Source organism: Dunckerocampus dactyliophorus, chromosome 2, assembly GCF_027744805.1.
Source record: "Dunckerocampus dactyliophorus isolate RoL2022-P2 chromosome 2, RoL_Ddac_1.1, whole genome shotgun sequence".
Classification (NCBI taxonomy): domain Eukaryota; kingdom Metazoa; phylum Chordata; class Actinopteri; order Syngnathiformes; family Syngnathidae; genus Dunckerocampus; species Dunckerocampus dactyliophorus.
The window spans coordinates 3,957,813-3,972,009 of NC_072820.1; the positions used below are offsets into that span (position 1 = coordinate 3,957,813).

The 14,197-nt window shown below is 40.0% G+C and overlaps 1 protein-coding gene across 1 annotated transcript in view; it reads left to right on the forward strand.

Annotated features, from left to right (window-relative positions):
* The first annotated feature begins 401 nt into the window (after positions 1-401).
* Positions 402-14,197, forward strand: part of LOC129172048 (sodium channel protein type 4 subunit alpha-like) — a 67,758-nt gene continuing 53,962 nt past the window's right edge. Inside the window, exons 1-3 of the mRNA XM_054761388.1 lie at positions 402-770; positions 9,042-9,348; positions 12,878-12,995. Coding sequence (XP_054617363.1) covers positions 9,082-9,348; positions 12,878-12,995 — 385 coding nt within the window. The 5' untranslated portion in view covers positions 402-770; positions 9,042-9,081. The remainder of the gene's footprint in view (positions 771-9,041; positions 9,349-12,877; positions 12,996-14,197) is intronic.

Consider the following 14,197-nt stretch of genomic DNA (forward strand, 5'->3'; position numbering starts at 1 on the left):
AAAATATTGCTGGTATCGATCCGATACTGATGCCCCCTTTGTATTGTATCATCGATATTTGGATCGATTGTCTCCCCCCTTAATGCTGACAGTTTTGGTAATCACTGTGCTTTTAGGGTTCACTTAAGTACAACCGTGATATTTTTTATGACGTCACTGGGAACTATTCCTCTGGCGTCTTAATATCATCTGAAGTCTCACTCAAGTTCCCACAAAGCGATGCCACGTTTGAGCCAAGTTGAGCGGACTTGACCGCGTCTCGAACGTCTTTGTCCGTCGAGTCCGAGTTGAGCCACAGGCCACATACTGTACATGCACTAATCCTCTGTGGCCCCCCAGCAGCAGCATCCTCCCCTCCCTCTCGCGCTGTTGCTCAAGGGCAGCTGCTGAAAGACAGACAGAGGTGCATCCTCGCCACGTACGTCGCGTGGGAAAACACACCTGCTGCTCAACTGTGATGATACTCCAGAAGGAGCACTGGAAAAGGAAGACAACATGACATCTCGTGCACTGCAGGCGTGGCCTGTTTCAATATGTCCATCATAAGGTGATTAGTGCACTGGCAAGTCTGGAAGTCACTTTTCACCGCCAAACTGTGGATTCAACACGCACTCGTGTCCCGTTTCTCTGGAGGTTTGCATCATCATGAAGCGGGAATAAGCCCTGAAAAAGGAGACATGGCTTTCCCACGGAGGGTTTGGCAGCCACTTCTTCTGAAAACGCAAGAATTCAACTCTGGAAAAGATGCTTTAAACCTCGGAGTTTCATTGGTAAGTCACGTGGTTTGCATGTTTGCCTCTGTGCTGTGGGATAATTAGATATAACGGATAATAAAAATATACATTGTATAATTAATATTTTTTTAAAATTTAGTGTAAAAGTGTAAAAAAATGCAAAATGGCATCCTTTCCTACTCTAAAATCAGGGATTTATCTATAAGAATAAGTTAATCACATCTTAAACCTTTGACACTCCTTTGCAGTGTTGTAGAATATTGTTACATTGATGCCGATCTCAAACAGCAGTCAGTATTTCTCTAATAACTCCCATTTTGCCCCCATTAGTCTTGATTTTAAATATGGTCTGTCCATATCTGCTGTAATTACATAGATTTATTTTTTATTTTTGGTAAAAGAAGTAGGTCATCCCTTGGTTTGTTGCGGTATGTAAGTTCCGAGAGGGCAATAAGGCTCAGTAGAGGATGTGTACACTTGTTTTCAGATGTTTTAATTCCATCTGTGGTCATGACCAGTTCAGCTTCTCTCATCAACAGCATTGGTCATTATTATTATTATTATTGTTATTATTATTATTATTATTATTATTATTACATGTGCCCTGAGATTGACTGGCAACCAGTCCAGGGTGTACCCTGCCTCTCGCCCAAGGTCAGCTGGGATAGGCCCCAGCATACCCCTGCAACCCTAGTGAGGATAAGCGGCATAGAAAATGGATGGATGGATTTTAATATTATATTCAATATTTTTACCAAAAAAAAAGTCAAATGTATTTATATGTCACCTTTTACAGAGCAGGAGTCACAGTGCTTGACAGTTAAAATATAGAATACATACTGTATACTGGTGTACAATGTTTAAAATAATGGATGCAATAATGTATGTCAAAATATACAACTCTTGTCCTGCTGGTCTAAAATATGGGTGTCCAAACATTTTCCACTGAGGCCTGCATACTGAAAAGCTAAGGATGTGTATTTTTTATATCGTAAAAAGGCTTAAAAAAAACAGTGGTGTGGAAAAGTGTTTGCCCCCTTCCTGATTTATTCTTTATTTGCATGTTTGTCACACTTAAATGATTCAAGTCATCAAACAAATTAAAATCCCTAAACCTACATGGCCCTGTGTGAAAAAGTGATCGCCCCCTTGTTAAAACATAATTTAACTGAGATTAATTGAGATCTATCAGTCTGGAAAAGGTTATAAAACCATTTCTAAAGCTTTGGGACTCCAGCATACCACAGTAAGAGCCATTATTCACAAATGGCGAAAACATACAACGGTGGTGAACCTTCCCAGGAGTGATTGGCCAACCAAAATGGCCCCAAGAGCGCAGCAACAACTTATCCAAGAGGTCACAAAAGACCCCACAACATCCAAAAAACTGCAGGCCTCACTAGTCTCAGTTAAGGTCAGAGTTCATGACTCCACCATAAGAAAGACACTGGGCAAAAACAGCCTGCATGGCAGAGTTCCAAGACCAAAACCACTGCTGAACAAAAAGAACATTAAGGCTAATCTCACTTTTGCCAAAAAACATCTTGATGATCTCCAAGATCTTTGGGAAAATACTCTGTGGTCCGAGGAGACCCTTTGGACACCCCTGGCCTAAAATAACCTGCATATCTTGCTACAAATAAGCCCCTTGAGCCACGGGAGACCGACTCATTAAGTTCACAAATGAGAGTGCAATTGTTTCCACAGTAACTTTAATGTATTGTTTCTTTGCTTGGTTATATCAGGGGTGTCCAAACCTTTTCCACCTGGGGTCGCAAGCAGAAAAATTAAAGGATATTTTTTTCAATTTGATAAAAAAGCCCTAAAAAAACAAATTTACATATCTTCAAAGCCAAAGCTTTGTGTTATTAATTATTAGTATCAACATGTTAGCATTTTTCTTGACATTGTGTCTTTTGGCTCTCTTGTTCCCATTTTTGATGGGGTTTTTTTTAGTGTTGAATTTTGTCGTGGGGCACACTTTGGACACCCCTGGGTGGTATAGCTTAAACAACACGAGACTGGAGATATTTAGGACCCGAAAGCTTGTTTTTTTTAACGGTAACGTCAATATATGGTTGAAAATGTGGCTGATATTTGCCATTCTGGGCACACACACCAAAAAATCATCACAAAAAGAGGATGATGATCACGGGATAAATGGAGTGAATGCGATCAGACCTGATTACGGTGGCCAGCAGGGGCAGCAACATTCCAAGATATTTCAACTTTCTTACGTCATCTTCGTAAATGTCCTTCTCTTATATTTTGACTTTATTCCCATAGCATTATAACTTATTCCCCAAAAATTACAACTTTATTTGGTTTTGTTTGTTTCTCATAACACCATGACTTTTTCTTGAACATTTTCAACTATATGCTACTAAAATGATATAATTTTTCCTCCTAACATTACGAGTTTATTCTCATAAAATTGAGACTTTTCGTCTTGTTAGAATGCGCCTTTTTTCTCTTAATATTTGGACTTAATTCTTGTAAAATTACGGCTGTTTTTTTCATTTCTCCAGATTTTTGTTTTCATTTTCTAAAGTTTCATTTTCTCTCTACTAAATTATGCAAGAGTTGCAACTTTCTTCTTGTCATTTCCTTCTCATAATTATGACTTTATTCCCATAACATTTTGACTTTATTCTTGTCACATAATATTTCCTGCAAACCTAATTTCCCAAAAATTACAACTTTATTTGTTGTTTTGTTTGTTACGATTAAAAAAAAAAACTTGAATATTTCAACTTTATGCTACTAAAATGACCTTATTTTTCCTAATAATGTTAACTCTAATAAAACAGAGACTTTTCTTCTCATTCATATTTTCTCTTAATATTTTGACTTTATTTTGGTAAAATTACAGCTTTTTTTTCACTTTTTTCCATTTCTGCTCTTGTTGTTTTTTTAATTTTCCAACTATTTCACCTTTCTTCTCATATTTCGGACTGCATTCCCATAATATTTGGACTTGTATTTGTATTCTTCCAGTGACAGTGTGAACAATTTCAAGCCTCAAAAGCAAAAACTAAACAAACAAAAAAAACAACGTTTTTTTTAAAATAATTGATTGACGTAGTACGGTGCGACACGAGTCAAAACATTTGCATCCGTTGCTGAAAAGCTTCCAAAAATATTTTTATAGCTCGCGGAACTATTTTCAGACGGCTAATGCAGTGCAAATTTAAATAGAGCGACTTTACGTAACTGTTAAGACTTGGCAATCTATTTATTTGTTTATTTTTGGAGTCCCAGAAGCTGCACGGAGGTGAAATAGGCCACATACCGTCGCTCTAACCTAAAGCCCTTCAAAGATTATATTCAATTTATGCCCCCAGATGACCTCATAACTTCCTAATACGTGCATATATGGTGTTTTAAAATCATCATAACTCACTTAAACGCCAAAATACATCAGACATTACTTTTAGCTTTCAAACGTGACATCGTGCATGCATTAACAATCTCTGGAAATCAAAATGTAAGCGTATTTCACCATCATCAGTCGGCGTTACTTAACAACTTATAAAACATCTGCACAGCACATGCAGGCGACCATGCGTGTCTTTGTCCGAGCAAAGTTCCTGTCCACGGTTCTGCTCTACTGTGAATCCAATTATCCTAATTATTTGTAATGATGATGAGCATATCACAGCTGGCTGTTATGGGAATTTAATTTCATTCATGTTCCCCCACCGCCCCCCCCTGCAATGTTTAATACTTGATTGCCCGCGTTTAAGCTGGCATGCAATTAGAGTCAGCTCTCCCCAGCAAATATCCTCTACGCCTTTTAATGTCGATTAGTAACGTTCATATACGTTCGTGCGTGAGGCCGCCCTCGTTACGTCATGACGGCGACGTCACAAACCTCGAACCTGCTTATGGTGTTTGTCGCGCTGCAAGTGGAACTTATATTAAACCTATTTATCGGGATGGGACATGTGAAAGCGCTGGATTCGCCACGTATGAGACGCGCTGATCTGAGCTCAACCTGGGCCAAAATAAGCAGATCAAGTGAAAGCAGATAACTAGCGTCTGGCTCGACGTTAAAGGGATCAATGCATTTCAGGACAGAAGGAGATGGGAAAACTCTCGGAGCTTAGTCAGCGTGAACAGGAAACAATAGTATTGGAGAGCTTTTACTGCTGTTAGAAGCTGGAGGTGGAATTGTGCAACCTTGCTAGTTGCTACATAAAGCAAAATGGCTAAAACCGACTTTTGTGTATGCCAAACAAATGTTGCACCAGGTTTTTGCATGTTGATTGATGCGATTTTAAGTAGGGATGCTGCCGATTCCGATACCAATCATCCGGGACTGAAATGGGCCGATACTGATACAGATCACATGGATGCCCGGACTGCCTTGTCATTTTGCAGGGAGCTCGCACGCAGTGGCAGAGCTGCATGCCCCACTGGGCATTTAGACATCTCAGGTATCAACTTATTGCCACCCCTATGTGAGTAATGGTCTCACCTTCGCCACCCCGATGAAACATTTCTGGCTCTGCCACTGCTTGCACGGGAAGTGCGAGCTTCCGTTATTTTGAACACAGACAAACAAACAGATGAACGGTGGCAAAACCCTGAAAAAATTACAGCAGTTACTAACAGTTATTTTTTATAAAAACAAATAGCAGCAAAACTAACATCATTTTAGTACATACGAGTTAATTGGAGACTCTAAATTATGCATAGGTGGGATATGTGCCCTGCGATTGGCTGGCGACCAGTCCAGGGTCAGTCAGCTCAGATAGGCTCCAGCATACCCCCGTGACTCTGGTGAGGACAGGCGGTATAGCTTTTCCCAACGAGGGCTGCATCCCGTAAAATCAAACGGGCAACGTTGATGTTTTACATTTTGTAATCCAACCCATGTAGATATGCTAACAAGTTATATACCGTCATTTCCGGACTACAGAGCGCACCGATTTGTACGCCGCACCTTCTAAATTTAAAGAGAAAAAAGATTTGTACATATATATGTCCTCCTCCTCCTCCTCCTCCTGGGAACTCACACTACTCAAGTCATCACAATCGAGCGGCCTCATAATTCCTTCATCACACACGTTGTCAGTCTCTCTCTCTCTCGCTCTCTTTCATTGTCGCTCTTTGTTGTCTCGAGGCAAATTAGTCATTTAACTTAAGCTGTCCTCTTCATTCCGTCCAGCCTTTCGAAACCATGGGTGATAGTGGACGTTTGGCGGTCCGAGTAGTCCAAACAGAAGCCGTGGTAATTCTACACTTGACCAAACTTACTTAAGATTTTTCAGAGATTGCCGCATAAGACTTCGAAACATGATGGTAGCTTCCACTTCACTCTTCCACGTCACTGCTTCCTGAAGCTGCACTCTAAGCTTAAAAAAATTACGGTATGTTTAAAAAAAAACAGCCTGCATCTCAGCTTTGTGTGAAAGCTGAGATCACTAAGCCTGATTGCCATCCACTACCGCACATGGAAGATTGCGTTGACCTGGTAGGCTGGTCTGTTTTTAGCACTAAAAACTGACCTCCTTAAAGGCTACTGGCAGGTACCTTTAACCCCACGTGCTACAGAAATTAGTGCATTCATTACACCGGACTCACAGTTGTGCTCTTTGGCGTTCGAAATGCTCCCGCGACATTTCAGCGGCTAGTTAACCGCGTTTTGGGGAGCTGCCGGGGTGCGACGCATATCTTGATGATGTCATAGTGTACTCCAAGACATGGGACGAGCACATTAGTCAGTTAGGACAGGTTTTCCGGTATTTGGCTGACGCAAACTTACCGATTAAACGAGCAAAAAGCGACTTAGCTAAAGCTACAGTGACTTACCCGGGTAAGGTCGCGGGCAGTGGCACAGTGAAGCTAGCAAAAGCTAAAATTGAGGCGATCCGGGCGTCGCAAGTTGCAGCGATTTTTGGGAATGGCGGGTCATTGCCGTTCTTTTTGTAAGAACTTCTCTACTGTGGCAGCCTCACTCACTGACCTTTTAAGCCCCAAAAATGCCTTTAAATGGTGACCCAAATGCCAGCAAAGCTTCTTGGCGATTAAGTCCCTCCTCATGCGTCCACCTATTTAATTTAATTTAATTTTTATTTGTCGGTGAAACACATAACGGGTAGGGGCAATGACTTGGCGGAAGCCGTGTCGCGTGCTTACTAGCGATGGCGAGCCGCTTTATCCCGCAGTTCACCATTTGGGGGTGGGGGTGTTACGTGCCGTGTGCCCCGTCCTCTTGTTTGCAACCTTTAATTGTATGGAGGTCCAGATTGGCCGGTCAGGGGCGGAGCCTGAGGATAAAACAACGTCTTAATAACGACAACAGGATGCGGTGTGCTCTGCCTTCATGATTTTATGAACAGGGTTTCAGTGTATTTTCCAGCATACTTAAATGTAGCAAAGTGTACTTTTTTTTTACTAAGAGTTAAGAGTTATGAAGTGAGTGCTACGAATATCCACTTCATGTTTTTCTTTATCTTCCTGTTTATTTACGCACACACGCACACACGCACACACGCATTATAAAGCCGTTTTTGTGATGTTCGGAGTGTCCCTGAATGCATCTCGCGTTCTTGTAGTGAGAATGAGGAGTCGTTCCCAGGGTGAACAGGCTAGAGATGCGTGTGCGTTGGAGATACACACAGGATACGGTGTTGGAATTGCACTGCTGTGGATGACTTCAGGTCAGAATCAAGTTAGAAAAGAGCGTCCGTCTAATTACACTTAATTAATTACATACCTAATTACACATAAAAATGTAATGCAATTCATGAAATAAATTAGCTGCTGCTGTTAACGCGTTATTTTTAATAATTACATATTTAGGAGAGCCTCCTTTAGCAAAAATAGGCAAAGTTTATTTATAGAGAACAATTCATACACAAGGTCATTCAAAGTGCTTTACAGAAAAGAAAGGTAAAATCACTTCATAAAATCATTCCATAAAATTCCATGAATCATTCCATAAAGCAAAAACAAAAAGTTAAAAATGAAGAGTGCAGATGAACTACTATCAGTTGTCATGCGCACAGTTGAATAGACGTGTTTTCAGCCTGGATTTGAACATTGACAAAGTTGAGGATTGTCGCACATCTTCTGGAAGACCGTTCCAGATTTTGGCAGCATAAAACTCAAACGCAGCCCCACCGTGTTTAGTCCTGACTCTGGGTGCCCGCAGGAGACCACTCCCTGAGCTTCTCAGAGCCCGACATGGTTCATGTGGCTCTAACATGTCAGGGATGTGCTTTAGTGCATGAGCATGAAAAGACATGCAGAGCTGTTGCAAAGTCTATTCTCTGAGCGACAGGAAGCCAGCGCAGAGCCCTGAGTACTGGACTGATAAGGTCATACTTCCTGGTTCTAGTCAGGACTCGAGCAGCAGCATTGTGGATGTAGTACAGTGTTTTTACAGCTCGTTTAGAGAGACCGGTGAGAAAAATAACACCTTCTAGATGCTTCCTATCGCCTCTAATTGCAGAACAATGCACGGTAACACCATCTGCAGAAAGTTGAGGTCGTAGTTCTTTTTGTGGTCTGTCGGTTGTCTTTGACATTCTTTGTGTGATATTTTTCTTGGCCTACCACTTCTGCCCTTAACAATAACTGTGCTTGTGGTCTTCCATTTCCTCATGATGTTCCTCACAGTGGAAAGTGATTGCTGGAACCTCTGTGATAGCTTTTTGTGGCCTTCCTGGTAACCACGGTGTTGAACAACCTTCATTTTGAGGTCATTTGAAAGCTGTTTTTCAGGACCCCATCTTCACGGGCGATTCAAAGAGAAAAACAAGGCCTAATGAGCTCACCAAAGCCATTTGGTGTTCCAAACAACCAGTGCAAGTCTGATAGAGCTACAAAATGAGAGGGGTGCCCACATTTCTGCACCTGTCTAATTTTGTTTTCATGTACATTGCACATCTTGCGCTAGTCCAGTAAACCTCATTTCACTCCTGAATACCACTCTGTCCATCAGTTATGTGATGAATCAAAATGAAATAGCAGCTCCAAACACCCACTGTTTTATTAATCAAAATGATATAAATTGTCAGGGGTGCCCAAACTTTAGCATACGACTGCTTTTTTCCTCTTCATGACCCCTTTTTTGAATGAATGCGACTTATAATACGGATACAGGTGGACTTATGTGAGCTATAGGGATAATAATATTATAGTACATTGACTGAACGTGGATGTATGAAATAGTCTGGATTATTTAATACTGTACTTAAGAAAACACATTCACATAACAGGTATTTTTGTATAGATCCTTTTCATTTCTCGATCGAGTCAGTTATTATCTCACCTTTCATTCTCTTTGCCCTCTAGCTGTAAGTCAATTCTAGTACCGGAGAATCAGGATGAAAAGATGGCAGCCATGCTGTTACCACCGGGTCCTGATGGCTTGCGGCCGTTCACTCGTGAATCCTTGGCTGCCTTGGAGCAGCGGATTGCTGAGGAGCAGGCCAGGAATGCCAAGGATTGCAAGGAGGCTCAGAAGAACGTGGAGCCCCCCAGACCTAGGCTCGACCTGGAGGCGGGCAAGCAGCTGCCGCGCATCTTTGGTGACATCCCTTCAGAACTTATTGGGGTGCCACTGGAAGACATCGACCCGTTTTACTTCAAGAACCAGAGGGTGAGAGCTTGTGTGTGTGAGATTCATGGTTTTTGTATCCCACTGTACGCTTTTCCATGAAGTCATTGATTCCTGCAGAAATCGGGTTTTTGATTGACCGTGTTAGCAGATGTAAACCGTTAATGGGCTGCTCGAAAAAGGACATGGCAGCCATTCTCAGGGTCTCTTTGTTGTGGCATGTGATGTGCTGCTGGATGGAAGGATTATCCACAGATGACAAAATATTGAAATAAATGCCACATCTGTTGCTGCTTCGGAGGAGCCTCCATTATCTCAGCTGCTCATGTGTGGTGCTTTCCTGGAAGCAGAAGTGCTTATGAATTCCTCCACTCTGCATCGTTTAAGTAAACATGGACTGTTTGTCAACATGGTATAGAGCCAGGGGGTGTCCAAATTGCGGCCCCGGGGGTCATTTGCGGCCATAAGTACAATTTAATAAGAACTCTAAAAGAACAGCAAAAACGAGAAGCGATTTTGCAAGAATGAAGTCAAAATATGAAGGGAAAAAAGTTGTACTCTAACAAGAAAAAGTCGTAATTTTACGAGAATAACGTGATATTATGAGAAAAAATAACTCCATTTTAGTAGCATAAAGTTGAAATCTTGAAGAAAAAAGCTTGTAATAGAAGAAAAAGTTGTAATATTGTGAGACAGGAACAAAACAACGGATAAAGTTGTCATTTTCGGAAAATTAGGTTGGGGAAAATGTTACAATGTTACGAGAATGAAGTGAAAATATGATGGGGATAACGTTAATAATGACGAGAAGAGAATTTACAAGAAGAAAGTTGAAAAAAAGCCACAGCAAAAATCTGAAAAGAACAGCTTTAATTGCACAAGAATAAAGTCAAAATAGTAAAGGAAAAAAATCCTACTTTAACGAGGGAAGAAAACGCTGCAATTTTATGAGAATAAACTAAAAATAATGTCATTTTAGTAGCATAAAGCTGAAATATTAATAATATTAACAATTTTTTTTAACTTCATTTTTTTCAAGTTTATTATGAGAAACAAACAGAACAAAATAAAGTTGTAATTTTTGGAACATTTTGTTCCAGAAAAAGTTATAACTTTACAGGAATTAAGTCAAAATATTATAGAAATAAAGTCAGAATTATGAGAGGAAAATTTACAAGAAGAAAGAGAGGGAGAGAAAGAGAGAGAGAGAGAGAGAAGGTTGTGCAAATTGTGCAATCACCCGTCCATACAAATACAACATACCATCCAATACGACGGGGGGGAGACAGGACCAGATGACTGGGTGGTAAAAGGGGGAAAGGAAAGGAGATGGGGGGGTGGGTGTGTGTAGCATATGTGTATGTGTGTCCTTGGATGCGTGTGTGTGTAGGCCTGTGGAAGTAGCGCACAGTCCCGAAGCTCAGTCCGCAGGATGGCATTGCTATGACCGGACAGAGTCAACAATCAACAAGTGTCTGTGAAGAGGGCTGAAGGTTCCAGAGCGTCTCGGGGGTGGGAGTGGGGTGGGGCGCATCCAAATTAGATTGTTTGGTTTAGTGCGAGTAGCCGCATTCCAATAGAACTCTGTTTGTCCATTCTGGTCCCTCAATCGATCAATCAATCATGACTGACAGCTGCTGGGCACGTTGGACTGCTGTCTCCGTCTTCTGCATTTTGTGATACATCAGGGCGGTGCCTGATCCCCATCAGCAATTGTCCTGTTGTCATGGTTGATCGATGGGTCGATGTCGTTGATGTAGTCAATGGAAAGAATTGCCAGCCACATGACCGTCTACTTCCCCCGTCTGTCCACCGGGTAACCGCCGGTGAACTTCCCGTTCCCCCGAACCCGAGCTTCTCAATGAGAAATTTTTGTCAATTGGGCGACGAGACCAGTTGATCAATTGCATGATTTAGATTTGGGGAGCAATGCGGAGATGCTCATGGACGTATGACACAGGACAGAACGGGACGTGAGAAGCAAAGCAGGGAAGATAAGGGAGAGCAGAAGGAAAAGATGCCTTAGTTGACGGTTGAAGTAATTGAAAATTAGGGCTGTCGAAAAATTTAAAATTAATAATAAGATTAAAAATTCTAACCAAATTAATTCGTTTTCAAATTAATTAACCATGATTAATCACCATTTGCAGGTATGTGTGAAATATGCCCATTTTGGCTGTATTTGATGAACAAAGCAATAAATAAACAAAAAGAGAAATGACAGGACACAATTTTATATATATAACTAAAGGTAAAAGATAGCACACATGTCTCTTTAGTAGAAGAACAACATTTGATACACACTTTTACCGTGTTTTTACGAGCCATTAGGAGTTGCGTTCAAAGACGCCAAGTAAAAAAATAACTCAATTTTAGTAGCATACTGTAAGGTTGGAATCGTAAAGAAAAACATTTTATTTTTATTTTTTAGAAGTCGTAATACTGTATTATGACAAACAAACAAAATAAAGTTGTAATTTTTGGAAAATTAGGTTGCGGAAAAAGTTGATAGTTTATGAGAATAAATTAAACATTTTCTGGGAATAAAGTCATAATTCTGAGAAGAAAATTTACAAGAAGAAATCAGGAATAGCAGCAACAACAGAAATGGAAAAACAGTTGAGTAAAGTTAAAATATTAAGAGAAAAAGGTACTGTTTTAACCAGAAAAAAGTCCCAATTTTACAAGAATAATCTCGTAATATTACAAGGAAAAATAAGTAACATAAGGTTAAAATATTAGTCGTAATATTATGAGAAACAAACCAATCAAAAGAAAGTTGTCATTTTTAGAAAATTAGGTTGGGGAAAAAGTTGTAATGTGGCGAGAATAACGTGAAAATATTGTGGGAATAAAGTCAAAATTGCGACAGGAAAATTTACAAGAAGAAAGTTGAAACAATTGAACATTGAAAAAAAAAACAGCAGAAATGTAAAACATTGCTGTAATTCTGTAAGAATAAAGTTAAAATATTAAGAGAAAAAGTCCAAGTTAACGAGAAAAAAAGTCGCAGTCTTATGAGAATAAACTCGTAAATAATGTCATTTTAGCAGCAGAAAGCTGAAATATTAATAATATTAATCATAAAAATGTTACGGAAAAGTTGTAATATTAGAAGAAACAAACAAACCAAAATAAAGTTGTAATTTTTGGAAAATTAGGTTGGGGAAAAAGTTCCAATATTATGGGAATAAAGTCAAAATATCATGAAACGAAAATGCACAAAGAATATTTAGGAAGAAAGTTAACATTTTTTGGAAAATGTAAAAAAACAACAGCAAAATTGGGGGGGGGAAAAAGAGCAAAGACCAAGGCTCCTACTAATAAGGCTTTTTCACCTACATGGCAAAGCTGGGATGCATTTTTCTTGTAATATATGTAACGTCTTAGCATATCTCCATGTGTTGCTTTACAAAATATTAACGTGGCCCTTGCATCCTTTCATTGTTCACTGCGTGGCCCCCGGTGGGAAAAGTGTGGACACCCCTGGTATATAGTGTATAGAAGTTTAATTTCTGCCTTTTAAAGAATGTGATTAACAACTAACGATATGTGTCTGTTTGTTTTTCAGACTTTTATAGTACTTAACAAAGGAAAGGCCATCTTCAGATTCAGTGCCACATCTGCTCTTTACATTTTAACCCCGTTCCACTTCCTCAGATCTATTGCCATCAAAGTTTTAGTCCATTCATATCCTTTCTGAATTGCGTCTGTACACACTCACAATCTTTGGATTTTCCGTCAGTTTAGTATGTGTTAGTTTTAACGGTTAAGGGGTTTAAAAAAACGACGGGGAGGAGTTTCCACTTAAATATGAATCGCTACAATGTCAAGAAGCCCCGCCTCCCATTTTATCAGGCTGGATAAGCCAATTCTTAATATTTACATATTTTCTGTGAATGTTACTGATGGCTTTTTCCATAGTCCTATTTTTGATACAGCTTTGTAATAGTCCTCTGGCATCACAAACCAAATCCCCCCTGAGATCCCTCTTTTAATCTCAGATATGAAATAAGAGCAACCTTTTACATCATATGACAGCTGCCTATTATTTATCAGGCAGGAAATAGTACTTCACAAAGGGGAGGCTTCCTTTTTATGCAATAAATTCCTAAATTAAATACCGATACTTCGATTTTGCATTCCTTAGTGGGACCATCTAGTCATGGGCCATTCCACTGAATCACGCTGGCATTTGCTGCAACTCCCTGCAGTTCTGTGTTTTTTCAACTCTAAATCTGATAATACGCGTACTGAACGACTCATAATGTGTATAAGTCTACTGAGCCAAGATGACTCATTGAAGTAACAGGACCGAAAGTAACAGGAGTGACTTTTTAGGCATAGATTTAGCAAGTACATGGCATTCATGCCAATAGCAGGTTGACACAAAGCACGTTATTATTTATTTGAAAAATAAATAACATGTTGTAGAACAACATGCATACAAGTTACCGTGATTTCCAGTGTATAAACTTTGAAACCTGCAGCTTATACAGCGGTGCAGCTCATTCATGACCATATTCTAATCTCTCGATATCGCCTATTCTTCACAAATACTGCTAATTGCTGGAATGCTGTGCTGCTTGCGAGTCTGCCAGAGTCAGCCCTGGTGGCCCTGGTGGCCCCGGTGGCCCCGGTGGCCCTGGTGGCCATTGGCCAATGAACTGCTCTGCTGGGAATCATGCATTATGAGAAGAAGTTAAAATAGTTGTTTTTGTATTTAAAACTCGTATTGGTGCTTGTATTATATTTTTCTTAGCTACCTTCTGAAAGTTAAGTTGCTGTTGTAGTCACAGTAAATAAATTCTATAACAGTCCTGATAAATAATAGTAAATCTAATAAATATATAATAATAATAATATCCCATGGCCCACAGATGGTCTGAAT